Below are 20,272 nucleotides of genomic sequence, written 5' to 3'. Positions count from 1 at the left end.
AGATGGCAGAGAGCAGGAATTGGGAGGAAGGGCGATCTATTTATCGACAGGAGCTTCCCCAGCTTGAAAGCTTTGGAGAAGAAATTTGAACTGCCAGCAGGGAATGGGTTTAGATATCTGCAGGTACGGGATTTTTTGAGAAGGCAGGTTCCAACCTTCCGGCTCCTGCCACCACGGGGGATACAGGACAGGGTAGTTTCCAGAACATGGGTGGGAGAGGGGAAGGTATCAGATATCGACCAAGATCTTATGGAGTCGGAGGAAACTCCGATAAATGACCTAAAGGGTAAGTGGGAAGACGAGCTGTAAGGAGAGATAGAGGCGGGTCTGTGGGCGGATGCCTTAAGCAGGGTTAACACATCCTCGTCATGTGCCAGGCTTAGCCTGATGCAGTTCAAGGTAGTCCACCAGGCACATATGACAGTGGGTAGGATGAGCAAGTTTTACGGGGTAGAGGACAGGTGTGCAAGGTGCGCGGGAAGTCCGACAAATCATGTCCACATGTTTTGGGCATGTCCGAAGTTTAGAGGGTTTTGGCAGGGGTTCGCTAAGGCTATGTCGACGGTACTTAAAATACGGGTGGTACCGAGTCCAGAGGTGGTGACTTTTGGTGTTGGAAGAGCCGGGAGTCCAGGGGGCGAAAGAGGCTGATGTTTTGGCCTTTGCCTCCCTGGTAGCCTGGAGACAGATCCTGCTGATGTGGAGGGACTCGAAGCCCCTGAAATTAGAGGCCTGGGTTAGTGACATGACTGGGTTTCTCAGTCTCGAGAAAATAAAATTCGCCCTAAGAGGGTCAATGTTAGAGTTTGTCCGGAGGTGGCAGCCGCTCGTCGACTTTCTCTGAGATAATTAAAATGTCAGCAGAAACAGAAATCCAAGGTGGGGTTGGGGGGAGAGCTAGGCTATTGCTTTATTGGGGGTGTGAAGAATGTGATGGGGATGGAAATGTTTATTGTACCATGTTTATGTTGCTGTTATTGTTATTATTATGAAAACTACAAATACCCTAATAAAATTATTTAAAAAAAATATTATTGTGATTCCTGTACAGGGATTGACAGCCAGATGCCTTGGATTCATAGCATTCTGCAGTCTCTCGCCACCTGAATAATATTTTCCCACATTATATGCCTTCTGCCAGTTTTTTGTCCACTCACATCACCTGTCTATATCTCTTTGCAGACTCTTTGCCTGGATTTTCGCAATGCCTACACAATTCCACCGACCTTTAAAAATCTCAGGCCGGATCGGATCTGGATGTCTCACCCCATTTCCGATAGATCCCCTTTTCGCTGGTAAGGGAAAGGCAGTGGGGCATGGCTCACATATGATGGAAATCCAAACTCAGCAGGGCCATTTGAATTCAGAGCTAAGCTCAAACAGACCCCACTGTAGCAAAGGCATCATCCCGCAGTATGTGGGAAATGAATTTTTAGAGTAGATGCAAATACTTCTGAAGGGCAGGTAAGGTATCTAGAACTGTCAAGTAGTGAAGATATTCAAATCTCCACATTTGCAAAAACAGGCTGCTTGTGTCATTAAGAGTTGGAGATCTGCTCTGTTATAATAGCTGTTTGACGGCTTTACCCCAAGAGCCATCTCTGTCATTACTAATGTTTTGCGGCTTGTGGCATGGTAGCACAGTGGTTAGCACTGTTGCTTCACAGCACCAGGGTCCCAGATTAGATTCCCAGGTTGGGTCACTATCTGTGAGGAGACTGCACGTTCTCCCCGGGTCTGCGTAGCTTTCCTCCGGGTGCTCTGGTTTCCACCCACAAGTCCCGAAAGATGCGCTGTTAGGTGAATTGGACATTCTGAATTCACCCTCTGTGTATCTGAACAGGCGCCGGAGTGTGGCAACTAGGGGCTTTTCGCAGTAACGTCATTACAGTGTTCTTTTAAATAAATTTAAAGTCCCCAATTTTTTCCAATTGAGGGGCAATTTAGCGTGGCCATTCCACCTACCCTGCACATCTTTGGGTCATGGAGGCGAAACCCACGCAAACACGGGGAGAATGTGCAAACTCCACACAGACAGTGACCCAGAGCCGGTATCGAACCTGGGACCTCGGCGCTGTGAGGCAGCAGTGCCAACCACTGCGCCGCCCTTTCGTTGCAGTGTTAATGTAAGCCTGATTGTGACAATAATAAAGATTTTTTTTACAGGATCTTCCAGCCCCACTAAATCAATGGACTTTTGGCTGGCTCACCGTTCTGCTGTGACGGGATCTGCTATGGCTGGGCTAGAAAACCCCAGCCATTATTGTAGCAGGTGACCCTAACTTAACATTTTGATTGAAAGCTTAAACAGGTTATTAAAGGATTAGCTGTCTTTGATGTGGGATTATAAATACAAGTCTATTTTTATAAGGGTTTAAATATTTGAGGGAATTTACATGTTATGAATGAGCTTTCATGAATATGAATGTTCTTTTCACTTAGTAAACGTTGCAATAGGTATTAAGATGTGTATTTTATAAAAGTGGTACATAGAGCCCACTTGACCAGAAACCGAATGAGCAGGTTCTTCCCAGAGGTGGAGGATAGATGTGAACGGTGCCAAGGAGGCCCTGCCAACCATGCCCACATGTTCTGGTCTTGCTCCAGACTTGCTGAGTACTGGACAGCCTTCTTTGAGGCAATGTCCAAAGTGGTGGGGATGAGGGTGGAGCCAGGCCCGAAAGTGGCGGTCTTCGGGGTATCAGACCAGTCAGATCTCTTCATAGGGAGGAGGGTGGACGCCCTTGCCTTTGCCTCCCTGATCGTCCGCCGTAGAATCCTGCTTGGTTGGTGATCAGCAGCACCACCCAAATCTGCAGACTGGCTGTCCGACCTATCTGAATTTCTCCAAATAGAGAAAATCAAATTCACCATCCATGGGTCGGAAGAGGGCTTCCACAAAACATTGGAGTCATTCACCCGACTGTTCCAAGACCTGTTTGTGGCCAACACATAAATAAATAAATAGCCAGTAGCCAGGGGGAAATAGCCAGGACAAGAGGGGGGGGGGGGGGGGGGGGGGGGGAGAGAGAGAGAGAGAGAGAGAGAGAGAGCGAGATGAGAGATGAGATGAGAGAGAGAGAGAGAGAGAGAGCGCAAAACCCAGCAGGAAAAAATGGGGAGCAGCAGTAAAAACGGGGGGACAGACTATAAACAGAGAAACCTAAGAAGGAGCCTTTGTGACTGTACGATAAATGAAAATGAACGGCAATGCATATAATTTTGAAAATGCCAATAGAAAGATTTTTTTTTAAATGTGTATTTTATTTCAGCACAACATGAAATAAATGAAAATCGCTTATTGTCACAAGTAGGCTTCAAATGAAGTTACTGTGAAAAGCCCCTCGTCGCCACATTCTGGCGCCTGTTCGGGGAGGCCGGTACGGGAATTGAACCCGTGCTGTTGGCCTGCCTTGGTCTGCTTTAATAGCCAGCGATTTAGCCCAGTGTGCTAACATTAAGTTGCTATGGGCACCATAAGAACAATTAGGGTGGAGGCATGTTTTGGCATGGGGCGGTGAGAGATTTTGAGAGGTGAGGGTGAGGGGGCCAAATATTTAACAAAACAGTGATGAAGTCGGACAGAACTGAGGGTGGGTCATTTAAATAGCCCCTCTCGGCAGCCCCTATGGCCAATCTAATCTATAATACTGGACTACTCACCCCCAGAGCGAAGATCCCACCATTTTGGGGTTTCCACCCCGTAGGTGGCACAGCAAGCTGGGAGAATTCCTGACTCCCCCTACCTGACTTCAGAGTAAAAATATGGGTCTTTGTGTCCTTCTCACAACTTGCGTTCCCACCAAGCTTGTATCGTCAGCATATTTGGCTACAATACACACTGTCCCTTCATCCAAGTCATTACTACAGATTGGAAATAGTTGAAACACCAGCACGAATCTCGGTGACACTTCACTAGTTACAGTTTGCTTCCCTCAAAATGATTTATTTATCCCAACTCTCCATTTCCTCTTATTTAGGCAATGCTCAGTCAATGCTAATATATTCCCCCCAATCTCTCGTGTAGTAACCTTTTACGTGGCATCTCACTGACTTCCTTTTGGAAAAACATTGCAAAAACCCAGAGAAATTCTTTGGGAAACTATGGTGCCATTGCTGACTGTAAATCCAACCAATCGTTTAACAGAAAAATAAATGCAGAATTAAATTGAGAATGGCACTGATTCAAGATAACAACAGATGACATCTAACATAGCAATTCTCACTTTGTAGCTTGGACCAGCACATCCCTGTCCTTTCTACAGGACGTCTCCAGTCCATTAAACTCAGGATTTCAGCCTGTTCCATTATTGCATTAGGTCATTGCTGATCTGTACGTCCATTCCATTTACCTGCCTTTGAACCATATCCTTCAATACTCTAATCTAATAATTATCTGTCAATTTCAGTGTGGAAAATGTCAATTAACTCTGGGCAGCACGGTAGCACAAGTGGCTAGAACTGTGGCTTCACAGCACCAGGGTCCCAGGTTCGATTCCCAGCTGGGTCACTGTCTGTGCGGAGTCTGCACGTTCTCCCCGTGTCTGCATGGGTTTCCTCCAGGTGCTCCGGTTTCCTCCCACAGCCCAAAGACGTGCAGGTTAGGTGGATTGGCCATGATGAATTGCCCTTAGTGACCAAAATGTTTAGGAGGGGTTATTGGGTTACGGGGATAGGGCGGAAGTGAGTGCTTAAGTGGGTCGGTGCAGACTCGATGGGCCGAATGGCCTCCTTCTGCACTGTATGTCCTATGCTCTGTATCAGTGCATTTTGAAGGAGAGGCTTCCAGAGTTTACTCAGCCTCTTGATCCATAATTATCCCATAGCAAACATTATTAAAAAGCACCCAGATTGTATGCTCGTTCATCTCATTGTGCATGTCGGACCCTGATGTGTTCAAATTGGCTGTCACATTTCCTTGCATCAGTGACTACACCTCAAAAGTTAATTATCTGCCATGGTTTGGAATGTCCTTAGAAACACGAAAGGCACTATATGAATGCAAATTCTTTCCTTTTATTTGGACATGCAGAAACTACTGACATACTCACTGTCGAGGCAGGAGGTGAGGACCATTGAACAGCACAAAGAGGTAAAGAGGTTGGAATTAAGGACAGCTAAAATCTAGATTGAGCCGTGGTGGTCTCCCATTGTTATTTCCATAACTTGGAATGCGTTCTGAAGGAGGAAGAGTACGAGATATAGAATTATAGGCTGGGATAATGCAGAAACAAGTCATTTGTCCCACAGAATCAATGCTGCTGTGTCGTTCCATTCATCGCTCCAAACAAATAATTAATTCAGCTACACAGCACCAGCACAGAAGGAAAGGTTAAGAGCATCGTATGTGCACCAGTTATAAAGCAGAGGAAGAGGCCACTTAATTTCTGTAGATGTAGAGAAGATGTAAAGTGGAGTGCTAATATTTGCTTCGTACGTTAAAAAGTTCTATTTTATACCAAATATTTCGGAAATTGCTTTGAATGACAGTCGATAACCCAGCTGAGCGAATGGTCGACCCACCTTTGGTAGACCAATAAACAGGTGAAATTAATAGGCTGAAATGTAGCAAAAATACCATGTGGTGGCATTTACCTTGTCAATCACTGCACAGAGTGGAATATCATGAAAAGGAGAAATGTATTTACCCTCAGAATTCTCTGCAAACGAAAGGAGATGATGACGATTAGACAGTTATCATTCTGAGACAGAATACACAACATTCCTACCAGTAATCATAGAATTTGCAATGCAGGAGGGGGTATACAGGCAATTTTTGTTATTCAACTATTTTCCCAGGGACCTCAGCTCTCCCAGTGTAGTGATAATGGAGTGCTGCACTGTCGAAGTTCCCATCTTTCAGATGAGATATTAAATAAATGGCCCCTTTGCCCCCTCAGGAGAACTTAAAATATCCCATCCTACTTTTCAAAGAAAAGCATGGGACCTCTCCCAGGTGGCGTGGCAAATATTTCTGCCTCGATCAACACCATTAAAACAGAATATCTGTCATCAACTCGTTGTTGATTCTGGGCCCCTGCTGGGCCCAAATTGTTTGCTGTAATTCTTATGTTACAGCAGTTAATAAACCTCAAGAGGTACTTCATTGGCTATAACTGTTACGGAAGAAGCTTTATAAACTGAATTCTATTCTTTCTTTAAATGATCTTTAGCGTGGAGGAATTGAAGTCGATGCAATCAGACTTAGGAGTGCTAGAACACAGATATTTTGGGTTGTATTTTCAGTTTGGAGGTGGGCAGCGGAAGTTGAGACATTTCCCAGCTCGGCACGCCTGCCTCAGGACAATGTACCTTCTAGCCCTCACCCCCTCACACTCCCCATGCTCAATCCATGCCAACTAGTGCCCTCCAATGTCGTGAATGTGATTCGTACCGGATTGTAATCTGTATATACATGTGTCTGTATTGTAAGTGCAGTTGCACTACCTGTCCTCCAGGGGGAGTAGCTCTGGGAATGCTCGAGTTGTATGGGGCTTCTCCCTTGGCTCTGCCCAGGACTCCTCCCCCGGAAGCTCCTGTATAAAAGCTCAGTGCCACATGGTCAGCCGGCCAGTTCACCGAAAGTTCAATGGCTAACCGGCTGGCTCTGTTGTGAGTATATTAAAACCACTATTCTAATCCTACAAGCACGTGTCCGTAGAATTGTTGGTTCCAACATCCACCAACCTCCAGAAGCCCCTCATACCCTCCATGCCAAGTTATGCCCCTCCATCGATCCCCTTGTACCCTCTATGCCAAGTTATCTCCCTCCATTCACCTGCTTGGCCTCTCATACCCTCCATGCCAAGCTCTGGCCCTCCACCCACCTACCCCAACCCCCTGTGCTCTCCATGCCAAGCTCTGGCCCTCCACCCATCCCCCTGTAACTTCCATGCCAAGCTATGACACTTCCATGTCCATTAACCCACCACACACACTATAAAGAACAATGAACCCTAAAGTGACATAGGATGTGTTAAAAAACAAAGTGCTGGACAAACTGGTTTGGCAGCATCTTTGGTGAGAAGCAGGATTGCTGTTGAGTCCAATATAACTCTTCTCCGGAATGGAGGTTCTGCACACAGCAATTAAATAGATATTTAAATTTTGAGGGAACTTAAGTGAGGAAATGTGACTCTTTTTGTTCCTGGTTCTCCAACGGAATGACAATTCTCACCCTGGTGTTTAAAGACCTTTCTTGCCTCATAATCAATACATACCCACTCCCCAAATCAATTACTTCCTGTAGTTCAACAACCTCCGCCAGAACAGCCCATCAAGCTTTCTAATTGTCAACTTCTGATCTTTTTAGTATCCAATCTTCCTTTGCCCCAACATTGATGATGGTCTTTTCAGATCCTGCGTGGACCAGCTGGCAGATGTGTTCGCGGACATCTTCAACCTCTCCCGGCTCCGTTCTGAGGTTCCCAACTGCTTCAAGAAGACCATCATCATACCAGTGCCAAAGAAGAACAAGGCAGCTTGCCTCAACGACTATCCTCCGGCCTTGACATCGATCGTAAAAAAGTGCTTCGAGAGGTTGTTCATGAGGCACATCAACTCCATACTCCCAGAATGCCTAGATCTACTTTAATTCGCATACCGCCACAATCTGTCTTCAGCAGGGGCAGCATGGTGGCGCAGTGGGTTAGCCCTAGAGCCTCACGGCGCGAGGTCCCAGGTTCAATCCCGGCTCTGGGTCACTGTCCATGTGGAGTTTGCACATTCTCCCCGTGTTTGCATGGGATTCACCCCCACAACCCAAAGATGTGCAGGCTAGGTGGATTGGCCACGCAAAAATTGCCCCTCAATTGGAAAAAATTAATTGGGTACTCTTCAGCAGACACCATTTCCCTGGCCCTACACTCATCTCTGGAGCATCTCGACAAGAACTCCTACATCAGACTCCTATTTATTGACTACAGCTCCGCCTTCAACATCATAATTTCAGCCAAACCCATCTCAAAGCTACAAAACCTACGACTTGGCTCCCCACTCTGCAACTGGATTCTCGACTTTCTGACCCATAGACCACAATCAGTAAGGATAAACAACAAAACCTCCTCCACGATTGGGAGGTGTAAACAGAATCAATGGATGAGAGGCGTGTAATGGCCTGGGCTGTGTTCACAACTCTCTATAGTTTCTTAGTCTTAGGCTGAGCAGTTGCCATACCAGGCTGTAATGCAGCCAAATAGGATGCTTTCTATGGTGCACCTGTAAAAATTGGTAGGAGTCAATGTGGACATGCCAAATTTCCTTAGTTTCCTGAGGAAGTATAGGCGCTCTTGTGCTTTCTTGGTTGTAGCGTTGATGTTGCTGTGTACTTTCCCCCTACTATACTCCCTATACACACACAACTGCGTGGCAAACTTTGGCTCCAACTCCATCTATAGGTTTGCTGACGACACGGAGATAGTGGGTCGGATCTCGAACAACGATGAGTCAGAATATAGGAGAGAGATAGAGAACCTAGTGGAGTGGTGTAACGACAACAATCTCTCCCTCAATGTCAGCAAAACTAAAGAGCTGGTCATTGACTTCAGGGAGCAAAGTATCGTACACACCCGTCAGCATCAACGGTTGTGGCCGTTGGGCACTTCTCTTGCAATTGGGAACGGCATGACTGATCGCTCCATGACCTTCCCGACACCCGTCACAACCCACCCGTGGGTCGCAACCCCGAGTTTGGCGAACCCTAATGCAGAGTACAGTGTTCGGTTTTAGTTTCCCTAACTAAGGGAGGATATACTTTCCCTGAAGATTCACAGACTAGTTCCTGGGAGGAGGGCATTGTCCCTTGGGGAGACAGTGTGTAGACTTGGCCAATATTCATTGGATTCTGAAGAACGAGAGGTGTTCTAATGGAAATATATAAAATTCTTAAAGGACTCGACAAGGTAGAAGCTGAGATGTTCCCCTTAGCTGTGGAATCGAGAACATGGGAGTCACAGGATAAGGGATCAGCTACTGAGGATATAAATGAGGAGAAATGTCTTCACTCTCAGAGTTGTGAATCTTTGGAATTCTCCACCCAGAGGGCTGTGAATGCTCAGTCATTGAATGTTTTCAAGGGATTAAGGGATATGGTGATAATGTGGGAAGGTAGAGTTTGAGCTAGAGGATCAGCCATGATCTTATTGAATAGTGGAGCAGTTTCAAAGGGCCAAATGGCCTACTCGAGCTCCCATTTCTTCTGTTCCTAAAAGCCAGGTAAATTATCAGTAGCACAAACAAACAGCTTTTAGAATCATTAAAGAGTACCAGGTAAAAAGGTTGTTTAGTCTAACTACTTGTAGCTTTGTAATGAACTTTTAAACATATATTTTGCAAGAAACAGCATTTAAGGATTCTTGACAGAAAGGCCATCAACTAACTCGGTAGATTAGCTGCTAAGGCTCTACAGGTTTTAAAAGCCAGAAGAATGGGTTACCTGAGATTTTAATTATTGAACTGACCAGTGGCAACAGCATTGTAATGGTGGTCTGCTCAAGGATAGGTCCTCAGTTCATTTTTCTATGGTCCTGCAATTGTTTGTAAGAGCCTTCCAGTTGTCAACTTTAATTAACCAAACGACTAGGAAGAATCCATGAGGTGACAATATTGTCCACTTAATCACAAAACATTATGGTCACAGCCACAGATTGGCTAGCTATTCATGATTATTAGATGGCTGTGGACGTTAGGTAATTATGAGCGATGCAGTAGTCTACTGCCCTTTGTATGATTGCAAGGAGCTAGCTCATTCTTCAGCAGGTAAGTGTTGGCCAGATTGAAGATTCTGGGCGGGATTCTCCGTTGCCCAACGCAGAAATCGGGAACGGCGATCGAGCAGAGAATAGCTCCCGACGCCGAAATCGTGGCAGGCGCCGGTTTGGAGCTGAATCGTGATGCTCCGCCCCCTTCAAATCGGCATCATTGCGCCGCACGCATGCACAATTGCAACCGAGTTTGCATCTCATTATCGGGCCCATCCACAATGCTCCGCCTGATGGGACGAGTTCCTGATGGCGCGGGCCACATGTGGTCTCAACTGTTGTGAGCCTGGTGTGGTTGCTGCGGAGAGAGAGAGAGGGCCTACAGATAGTGTCCAGCACCGCCATACGTCGCCGACAGTCGTGCCGCTGGCCGGTGGGCTTCTGCCAGGGCTGAGGGGAGTAGTGGGGGGTAGCTGGGAGGTGGAGTCGGGGTGGACGGGTACACGGTCCAGCACAACTTGCGCCATGTTTTTGGGCGCAATCGGTGTGTGTGTGGACGTGTAAGTGTATGCGCGGCTGCAGCTTGTCAATCCTGCGCGTGTCCAGCACGGACCCACCGATTCTCCCACCGTTTTCCGTAGGTGTTTCACGCGGCGCCAGTACTAGCCCCTCACCGGTAGTGGATTTGGTGCGTGTGTGGTGTTGATTTTTCCGTTGTGGAACTCCACGGATCTTCCATTGGCTTCAGCACTTACCTGCAGGAACGGAGAATCCAGCCCTCTGTCGGACTGATTGCCGTGTCTGAGATCTTTGTGAAATAGATGGAGTCATCCATTAGCTGTAATCCTCTGACAGGCAGGCTCAGTCACAAGTTTAAATTGGACTTGATCAAAGCAGTCCTTGTTTTTCAGCCAAAAGCCAAACAGTTGTCACCATATCCCTCAATTCCCTGGTGCTGATCCAGGATGTCAACTATGTGACTGAAGTTACAGAAAGTACACAGTATAACATCTACATTTAGAAACCATATGATCTCCTAATTGGTTTATGCATTGAACAAAGTTCAAAAAATTGCTTTGTACAGTATTGTTTTATTTTTCTAATCTGTATCACGTAGATGAAACAACTTGTAGATTCACATTGGTGATTCAATGTGATTAAGTGTGCATAAAGACATTCCAATATGATTTAGTGTGTATAAAGAAGTTCCATTGCGATTAAGTGTGCATAAAGACGTTCCAATATGATTAAGTGTGCATAAAGACGTTCCAATATGATTTAGTGTGTATAAAGAAGTTCCATTGCGATTAAGTGTGCATAAAGACGTTCCAATATGATTAAGTGTGCATAAAGACGTTCCAATGTGATTAAGTGTGCATAAAGACGTTCCAATACGATTAAGTGTGCATAAAGACGTTCCAATACGATTAAGTGTGCATAAAGACGTTCCAATACGATTAAGTGTGCATAAAGACGTTCCAATACGATTAAGTGTGCATAAAGACGTTCCAATATGATTAAGTGTGCATAAAGACGTTCCAATATGATTAAGTGTGCATAAAGACGTTCAAATGCGATTAAGTGTGCATAAAGACGTTCCAATACGATTAAGTGTGCATAAAGACGTTCCAATACGATTAAGTGTGCATAAAGACGTTCCAATATGATTAAGTGTGCATAAAGACGTTCAAATGCGATTAAGTGTGCATAAAGACGTTCCAATATGATTAAGTGTGCATAAAGACGTTCCAATACGATTAAGTGTGCATAAAGACGTTCCAATACAATTAAGTGTGCATAAAGACGTTCCAATGCGATTAAGTGTGCATAAAGGCATTCCAATACGAGTAAGTGTGCATAAAGACGTTCCAATACGATTAAGTGTGCATAAAGACATTCCAATGCGATTAAGTGAGTATAAAGACATTTCAAGGCATTAGGGCAGCATGATGGCACAGTGGTTAGCACTGCCGCATCAAAGCTCCAGGGACTCGGGTTCAATTCCAGCTTCGGGTGACCGTGCGGAGTCTGCACTTTCTGCTCGGGTCTGCGTGGGTTTTCTTCGGGTGCTCCAGTTTCCTCCTACAGTCCAAAGATGCTCAAGTTAGGTGGAATGGCCATGCTAAATTGCCCCTTAGTGTCCAAAAGGTTAGGTGGGGTTACTGGGTTACAGGGATTGGGTGGAGGTGTGGGCTAAAGTGGGGTGCTCTGTCCAAGGGCTGGTGCAGACTTGATGGGCTGAATGGCTTTCTTCTGCACTGTAGGGGTTCTATTCTATCTTTCAATGTGATTAAGTGTGTATAAAGATGTTTGTGTGATTAAGCGTGTGCAAAGACATTTCAGTGTGATTAAGCGCGTATAAAGACGTTTCAGTATGATTAAGCGTGTATAAAGATGTTTCAGTGTGATTAAGCGTGTATAAAGATGTTTCAGTGTGATTAAGCGTGTATAAAGATGTTTCAGTGTGATTAAGCGTGTATAAACAGGTATCAGTGTGATTAAGCGTGTATAAACAGGTATCAGTGTGATTAAGCGTGTATAAACAGGTATCAGTGTGATTAAGCGTGTATAAACAGGTATCAGTGTGATTAAGCGTGTATAAACAGGTATCAGTGTGATTAAGCGTGTATAAAGACGTTTCAGTGTGATTAAGCGTGTATAAAGATGTTTCAGTGTGATTAAGCGTGTATAAACAGGTATCAGTGATTAAGCGTGTATAAACAGGTATCAGTGTGATTAAGCGTGTATAAAGACGTTTCAGTGTGATTAAGCGTGTATAAAGATGTTTCAGTGTGATTAAGCGTGTATAAAGGCATTTCAGTGTGATTAAGCGTGTATAAAGATGTTTCAGTGTGATTAAGCGTATATAAACAGGTATCAGTGTGATTAAGCGTGTATAAACAGGTATCAGTGTGATTAAGCGTGTATAAACAGGTTATCAGTGATTAAGCGTGTATAAACAGGTATCAGTGTGATTAAGCGTGTATAAACAGGTATCAGTGTGATTAAGCGTGTATAAACAGGTATCAGTGTGATTAAGCGTGTATAAACAGGTATCAGTGTGATTAAGCGTGTATAAACAGGTTATCAGTGTGATTAAGCGTGTATAAACAGGTATCAGTGTGATTAAGCGTGTATAAACAGGTTATCAGTGTGATTAAGCGTGTATAAACAGGTATCAGTGTGATTAAGCGTGTATAAACAGGTATCAGTGTGATTAAGCGTGTATAAACAGGTATCAGTGTGATTAAGCGTGTATAAACAGGTATCAGTGTGATTAAGCGTGTATAAAGACGTTTCAGTGTGATTAAGTGTGTATAAAGATGTTTCAATATGATTAAGTGTGTATAAAGATATTTCAATGTGATTAAGTATGTATAAGAAGTTTCAGTGTGACTAAGCATGTGTAAAGACATTTCAGTGTGATTAAGCATGTAGACATTAGTGTGATTAAGCATGTATTAAGATGTTTCAATGTGATTAAGTGTGTATAAAGATGTTACAATGTGATTAAGTGTGTATAAAGATGTTTTGATGTGATTAAATGTGTATCAAGACGTTACAGTGTGATTAAGGTTGTATAAAGACGTTGCAGTGGTATTAAGCGTGCATAAAGACATTACAATGTGATCACGTGTGTCTGAAGATGTTTCATTTCTCATTTTGCCATAGACAGTAGGCCTCAGTAACTTATAAATAGCAATCGGTTAACAAAACGTTTATAAGTTGTAAGGTCCATCGTAAAACCAGCTTTAAGGAGGAGAAAGTGATGCTGGGCCTAAAAACAAAGAATAAGAAAAATACAGCACAGGAACAGGCCCTTCGGCCCTCCAAGCCTGCGCCGACCATTCTGCTTGTCTAACCTAAAACCTTCTACAGTTCCAGGGTCCGTGTCCCTCTATTCTCATCCTATTCATGTATTTGTCAAGATGCCCCTTAAATGTCACTATCGTGACTTCCGGTGGCGGCAATGTGGAGCTAAGCCGCACATTCGGCAGCTCCCGCTTCTTTTGGATTTTCGGGCTCTTTTAAGAGCCCGCAACGGCGCTAATTCGACTTTTCCCCCGGGGGGGGGGGGGGGGGGGGGGGAAACACAGCCAGTGTGCCCAGCAGCCGGTGGATGGACTGGACTCGCAGTGGAGCGGTCCAAAAACCGGTTTTACCTCAGAGAACGGCGAGAGGCAGAAAAGGCAAGATGGCGGCGGGCGGGGCAGCAGAAGCTGCGTGGCAGCTGTGGGCGCGGGAGCAGCAGGAGCTGCTTCAGCGCTCCTTCAAGGAGCTCACAGCAGAGATTTTGGAGCCGTTTAAGGCCTCGCTGGACAAACTGGCAGCGACGCAGACGGCTCAGACCGGGGAGATTCGGGAGCTGCGGCACTCGGAGAGTGAGGATGAGCTTTTGGGCCTGGCAGTGAAAGTAGAGTTGCACGAGGCACTGCACAAGAAATGGCAGGCGAGGATGGAGGAGATGGAGAACCGCTCCCGCCGGAAGAATCTACAGATTTTGGTCCTCTCGGAGGGGCTGGAAGGTTCGGATTTGGCGGCCTATGTGGTCCTAATGTTAAACTCGCTGATGGGTGCAGGGTCGTTTCGTGGTTCTCTGGAGCTGGAAGGCGCCCATCGAGTGCTGCAGCGGAAGCCCAGGCCAAACAAACCGCCCAGGGTGGTGCTGGTCCGTTTTCACCGCTTGGTTGACCGGGAGTGCGTGTTGAGGTGGGCGAAGAAGGAGAGGAGCAGCAGGTGGGAGAATACGGATGTTCGGATTTATCAGGACTGGAGCGCGGAGGTGGCGAGAAGAAGGGCTGGCTTCAATCGAGCAAAGGGAGTGCTCCACAGGAAGGGGGTGAAGTTTGGCCTTCTACAGCCGGCTCGCCTCTGGGTCACGTACAAGGACCGCCAGCTTACTTTGACTCTCCGGAGGAGGCCTGGGCTTTTGTCCAGGCTGAGAACTTGGATTCGGACTGAGGACTGGGGGGCTGGGGGGAAATGTACTTTGTTTGGAGGCTTTGTCCTCTTGGGTATCCTTTCGCCCATAGTGGCTGTGTTTGCTGATGGTTGTTTCCTGTTTGTTTTTGCCGTTTTTGCTATTTGAGTTATGGTTATTTGGGTTCTTTCGGGGTTTCTTTGGGGCTGTTGGTTATTTATTGTGATGGTTTTTTTGTTTTTTTCCACTGGTGGGTTGGGGAGTAGTTTGGGGTCCCGATGGGTCATGTGTCCGTCTTTTTCCCGCGTGTTGGGTTGAGGGGAGGGGCTCGGGTTGGAAGCGCGGGCTTTCTTTCCGCGCCGGAGGAATTGGGGGCGGGGCCGCCACTGGGAGGGTGGGATTGGTGGCTGTGTTGCATCCGGGGGGGGGGGGGGGGGGGGGGGGGGTCGTGGTTATGGCGGGAGTAGCCGGGGTCAGCAGAAGTCAGCTGACCCACGGAAGTATAATGTTGGGGGTAACGCAGCTGGGGGGGGGGCCTAACTTGGGGGGAAGGTGGGGGGGTTTGGGGGGGGAGGGGGGGGGGGTGCCGGGTTGTTGCTGCAGGGACTGTGAGGGAATGGATGGTGAAGGGTGTGGTTGGGGGGGGGGTTTGCCACCGTGGGGAGCGGGCTTGGGGGGTTCCCCGGGCACGTGGTGGGTTGAGGAAGAGCTATGGCTGATCGGCGTAGAGGGAAGGGGACGACCCCTCGGGTTTGGTTGGTCAAATGGAACGTGAGGGGGCTGAATGGTCCGGTGAAGTGATCCCGGGTCTTGGCCCACTTGAGGGGGCTGGGATCGGATGTGACTATGCTCCAGGAGACGCACCTCAGGGTTACGGATCAGGTGAGGCTAAGAAAGAGTTGGGTGGGACAGGTGTTTCACTCGGGGCTTGATGCGAAGAACCGTGGGGTGGCAATTTTGGTGGGTAAGAGCCTGTCGTTCGTCGCGTCCATAGTGGTGGCGGATAGTGCAGGTCAATATGTGATGGTGAGTGGGAGACCTCAGGGGGAGCGGGTGGTCTTGGTTAATGTTTATGCCACCAACTGGGGTGATGCGGGCTTCATGCGGCGTATGCTGGGCCTGATCCCGGACCTGGAGATTGATTCTGGGTGGGGACTTTAACATGGTGCTGGATCCGGCTCTGGACCGCTCGAAGTCTAGGACGGGCAGGAGGCCGGCAGCGGCCTCGGTGCTGAGGGGGTTCATGGATCAGATGGGAGGGGTGGACCCTTGGAGGTTTTTGAAGCCGGGGGGTAGGGAGTTCTCCTTTTTCAACCATGTTCATAAGGCGTACTCCCGGATTGACTTTTTCGTGCTTAGCAGGGCGCTGATCCCGAGAGTGGTGGGGGCGGAGTATTTGGCGATAGCCATTTCTGATCATGCTCCACATTTGTTGGACCTGGAGCTGGGGGAGGGGAAGGATCAATGCCCGCTATGGAGGTTGAATGTGGGGCTTTTGGCAGAGGAGGAAGTGTGCAGTCGGATCCGTAGGGGTATCGAGGGGTATCTGGAAACCAATGACAACGGGGAGGTGCAGGTTGGGATGGTTTGGGAAGCGCTAAAGGCAGTAGTTAGACGAGCAGTCTCCCCTGCTCTTCGCGTTAGCAATTGAGCCCCTGGCCATGGCGCTGAGGGACTCAAAGGGTTGGAGGGGGATTGTGCTGGGGGGGGGGGGGGGGGGGGGGAGCACCGGTTGTCGCTGTATGCAGATGATCTGCTGCTGTATGTCGCGGATCCGGCTGAGGGGATGCCAGAGGTGCTGAGGATACTTGACGAGTTTGGGGGCTTTTCGGCATATAAGCTAAATGTGGGGAAAAGCGAGCTGTTTGTCCTGCACCCGGGGGGTCAGGAGAGGGAGATAGTGGAACTCCCGTTGAGGAGGGTTGAGGGGAGCTTTAGGTACCTTGGGGTCCACGTGGCTAGGACCTGGGGGGCTATGCATAGGCTTAACTTTTCGAGGCTGGTGGGGCAGATGGAGGAGGAGTTCAGGAGGTGGGATGCGCTGCCGCTCTCGTTGGCGGGCAGGGTCCAGTCGGTTAAAATGATGGTGCTCCCGAGGTTTTTGTTTCTTTTCCAGTGCCTCCCCATGTTGATCCCGAAGGCTTTTTTCAGAAGGGTGAATAAGTCGATTCTGGGGTTTGTGTGGGAGCGGAAGGCCCCGAGAGTAAGGAGGGTATTTTTGGAGCGAAGAAGGGAGGTAGGGGGCCTGGCGCTGCCCAACCTGTGTGGATATTATTGGGCGGCGAACGTGGCGATGATTTGCAGGTGGGTGACGGAAGGGGAGGGCGGCGCATGGAAGATGCTGGAGGTGGCATCCTGTGCGGGTACAAGTCTGGAGGTCTTAGTGACGGCCCTACTTCCACTCCCCCCGGCAAAGTACTCCACGAGTCCGGTGGTGGTTACGTCGCTTAAAATCTGGGGACAGTGGAGGCGACATAGGGGGGAAGTGAAGACCTCAGTTTGGGCCCCGATACGGGGCAATCACCGTTTTGCGCCAGGGAGAACGGGTGGGGGATTTGGGAGTTGGCACAGGGCAGGCATCAGACAGTTTGGGGACCTCTTCGTGGATGGGAAGTTCGCGACTCTGGAGGAGCTGGTGGGGAAGTGGAACCTCCCCCCGGGAACGCTTTTAGGTATATGCAGGTCAGGGACTTTGTTAAGAGGCAGGTGGAGGAGTTTCCGGGGCTGCCGCCAAGGGGGGTGCAGGACAGGGTGCTTTCGGGGACGTGGGTCGGGGAGGGGAAGATCTTGGCTATTTACCAGCTGATGCAGGAGGAGGAGGCCTCAGTAGAAGAGCTCAAAGCGAAGTGGGAGGAAGAGATTGAGGATGGGACTTGGTCGGACGCCCTGAAAAGGGTGAATTCTTCCTCCTCTTGCGCACAGCTCAGCCTAATTCAGCTGAAGGTGCTGCACAGGGCTCACATGACGGGGGCAAGGATGAGCCGGTTTTTCGGAGGTGAAGACAGGTGTGGGAGGTGTTCGGGTGGCCCGGCAAACCACACCCATATGGTTTGGGCATGTCTGGCTCTGGAGGGGTTTTGGAAGGGGGTGGCGGAGATTTTGTCGGAAGTGGTTGGGTCTAGGGTCAGGCCGGGCTGGGGGCTCGCAATCTTTGGGGTAGCTTCGGAGCCGGGAGTGCAGGAGGCGAGAGAGGCCGGCATTCTGGCCTTTGCGTCTCTAGTAGCCCGGCACAGGATTCTGTTACAGTGGAGGGATACGCGGCCCCCGAGTTCGGAGACCTGGGTCAACGGCATGGCTGGGTTCATCAAGCTGGAAAGGATGAAATTTGCCCTGAGGGGGTCGGTACAGGGGTTCTTTCGGCGGTGGCAGCCCTTTCTCGATTTCCTGGCGAAGGGGTAGAGAGTGGTCGGTCTCTGCAGCACCCAACTAAAGTTCTACACAGCTACAACATGACTTTTCCAATCTTTATATTGAATGCCCCAACCATATGCCTTCTTGACTACCTTCGCCACCAGCATTGCCACTTTCAGTGACCTGTGGACCTGTACACCCAGATCTCTCTGCCTGTCAATATTCTTGAGGGATCTGCCATTTGCTGTGTAATTCCCACCTGTATGAGACCTTCCAAAATGGGATTACCTCACATTTGTCTGGATTAAACTCCATCAGCCATCTCTCCGTCCAAGTCTCCAACCGACCTCTATCCTGCTGCATCCTCGGACAGTCCTCAATGCTATCTGCAATTCCACCAACCTTTGTGTCACCCACAAACTTACTCATCAGACCAGCTACATTTTCCTCCAAATCATTTAGATATACAACAAACAATAAAGGCCTCAGCACTGATCCCTGCCCGAGAGTTAATGTTTCAGGTTGAGATGACCTTCCATCAGGAGAGGTTGCCTGGGAGCCGGGAATGGGGTTGTTGCGGTAATGGGATGGCTCTGATGAAAAGCCATCAACCTGAAACATTAAGTCTGTCCCTCTCTTCAGAGATGCTGCCTAACCTGATCAGTACTTCCAGCAGAAGTACTTTCAGATACAGCAGAAGAAATGTCAGATTTCCAGCACCTGCAGTATTTTATTTTTGTACTGGTTCTTGGAACACTGGTACTTACTGAGGGACGGGTATTAGATGCCCTGGTACTATGACACTATTAAGTGGGAACCTGTTAATAGTGAGAGAGAAAGGCCCTGCCACTGCGTTTGTACAATTGTGTTGTGGACAGCCTGGGTATATGGCAGTGAAACAGGGGCTGGAGGGACTGCCTGCCATGAGGAGGGGGAAGAGAGGCTGCCAAGCACAGGTAAGGGGCTACCTGGCACAACAGGGTTGCATGGTGTAGTGGGGGAGCTGCCTGGCAATGGGGGAGGGGCTGCTTCCCTGTGTGCCAGTAAGATTGGATAGATGGGGTCGTGCAGCCATGGGAGGGAAGTGCAGGGGCTGGGTGGGGCCATGTGTGGGGGGGGGGGGGGGTTGGGGAGAGGCAAAGAGGTCTGGGGGAGAGGCAATGGGGTCTGAGGGAGTCGGCGCCGGCGTGGATGGCGGGGGGGGGGGGCGCCGGCGTGGATGGGAGTCGGCGCCGGCGCAGTGTGGGGGGCGGGGCAGGTGCGCAGTGGGGGGGCGGGGCCGGCGTGAAATTGGAGGCGGAGCAGTGCGGAATGGGGGCCAGAACGGAGTGGGGGGCGGGGCCGGCGTGAAATTGGAGGCGGAGCAGTGCGGAATGGGGGCCAGAACGGAGTGGGGGGCGGGGCCGGCGTGAAATTGGAGGCGGAGCAGTGCGGAATGGGGGCCAGAACGGAGTGGGGGGCGGGGCCGGTGCAAGATCGTAGTGGGGGGCGGGGCCAGAGGGGGCGGGGCCGATGCTCAGTGGGTGCTGGCGCCCAGCCCGCACGCTGGGCCGGTACATTCCAGAACATTTTAAATCTGCCCCGTGGCGGTTATGGGTCGCGCGTTTACGGTGACATCAATAATCAATGGCAAAACGGCTGCGGCTTTCACTTCCGGTCTGACCAAGAGCCGCCAGCTGACCTTTCACCTGACACTCGCTGGCCCAGTCACTCACTCAGGTAAAGTCCATGGTTCGGTGTCCAGGGCTGTCCCCGCTCCTCTTTCCCGTAGCTGCGGCTCGTTATCCTTGCGTGGCGGCCACACAGGTCCTTGGCCGCTGATCTCATTGTCCAACTGAACAGCAGCCGAGCACTATGCGCCAGACGCTCAACAACGTACATAGCGACAGCGGAATGAATCTCTGGGCATCGAGGAACGGGGGAACCTTCGCATCGACACTCTCACCCCGATGCTCCAACCGGAAGGTCTATCTACTTCCCACGCCCTCTAATGGGGAAAATTACATCACCTCCTCATCCAGCATTCTGTGCGCAACTAGCGCTCTCGTAACGCCCCTTTTTTGTCGGATTGCGGCAACCACACCCTAAACCAAGCCCGCTCTGGAGAGCTTTACTGTCGTCTGCTGAAAGCCGCAGTACGTTACAGCCTTTCTCTATAATAAGTATCAAGGGGCAGCACTGGCACTGCTGCCTCATGGCACTGAAGACCCAGGTTTGAAACCCAGCTCTGGGTCACTGTCTCTGGAATTTGCACATTCGTCCACACAAAGCAAAGATGTGCTGGGTAGGGGGATTGGCCACG

At 49.0% G+C, this 20,272-nt stretch overlaps 1 protein-coding gene across 2 annotated transcripts in view; it reads right to left on the bottom strand.

The window, feature by feature from the left end:
• The window catches only part of LOC119970212 (inorganic pyrophosphatase-like), a 65,347-nt gene extending 45,399 nt beyond the window's left edge, over positions 1 to 19,948 (bottom strand). Inside the window, exons 1-2 of one of the 2 annotated variants that reach the window (XM_038804465.1) lie at positions 19,686 to 19,948; positions 5,596 to 5,660 (exon numbers count right to left, since the gene is read on the bottom strand). In XM_038804465.1, the coding sequence (XP_038660393.1) occupies positions 5,596 to 5,660; positions 19,686 to 19,851 (231 nt within the window). In that variant the 5' untranslated portion in view covers positions 19,852 to 19,948. The remainder of the gene's footprint in view (positions 1 to 5,595; positions 5,661 to 19,685) is intronic. The other variant, XM_038804464.1, reaches the window with a different exon arrangement.
• Positions 19,949 to 20,272: the final 324 nt, after the last annotated feature.

Source organism: Scyliorhinus canicula, chromosome 8 (assembly GCF_902713615.1).
Source record: "Scyliorhinus canicula chromosome 8, sScyCan1.1, whole genome shotgun sequence".
Classification (NCBI taxonomy): domain Eukaryota; kingdom Metazoa; phylum Chordata; class Chondrichthyes; order Carcharhiniformes; family Scyliorhinidae; genus Scyliorhinus; species Scyliorhinus canicula.
This window is presented reverse-complemented; position numbering and strand designations above follow the sequence as displayed.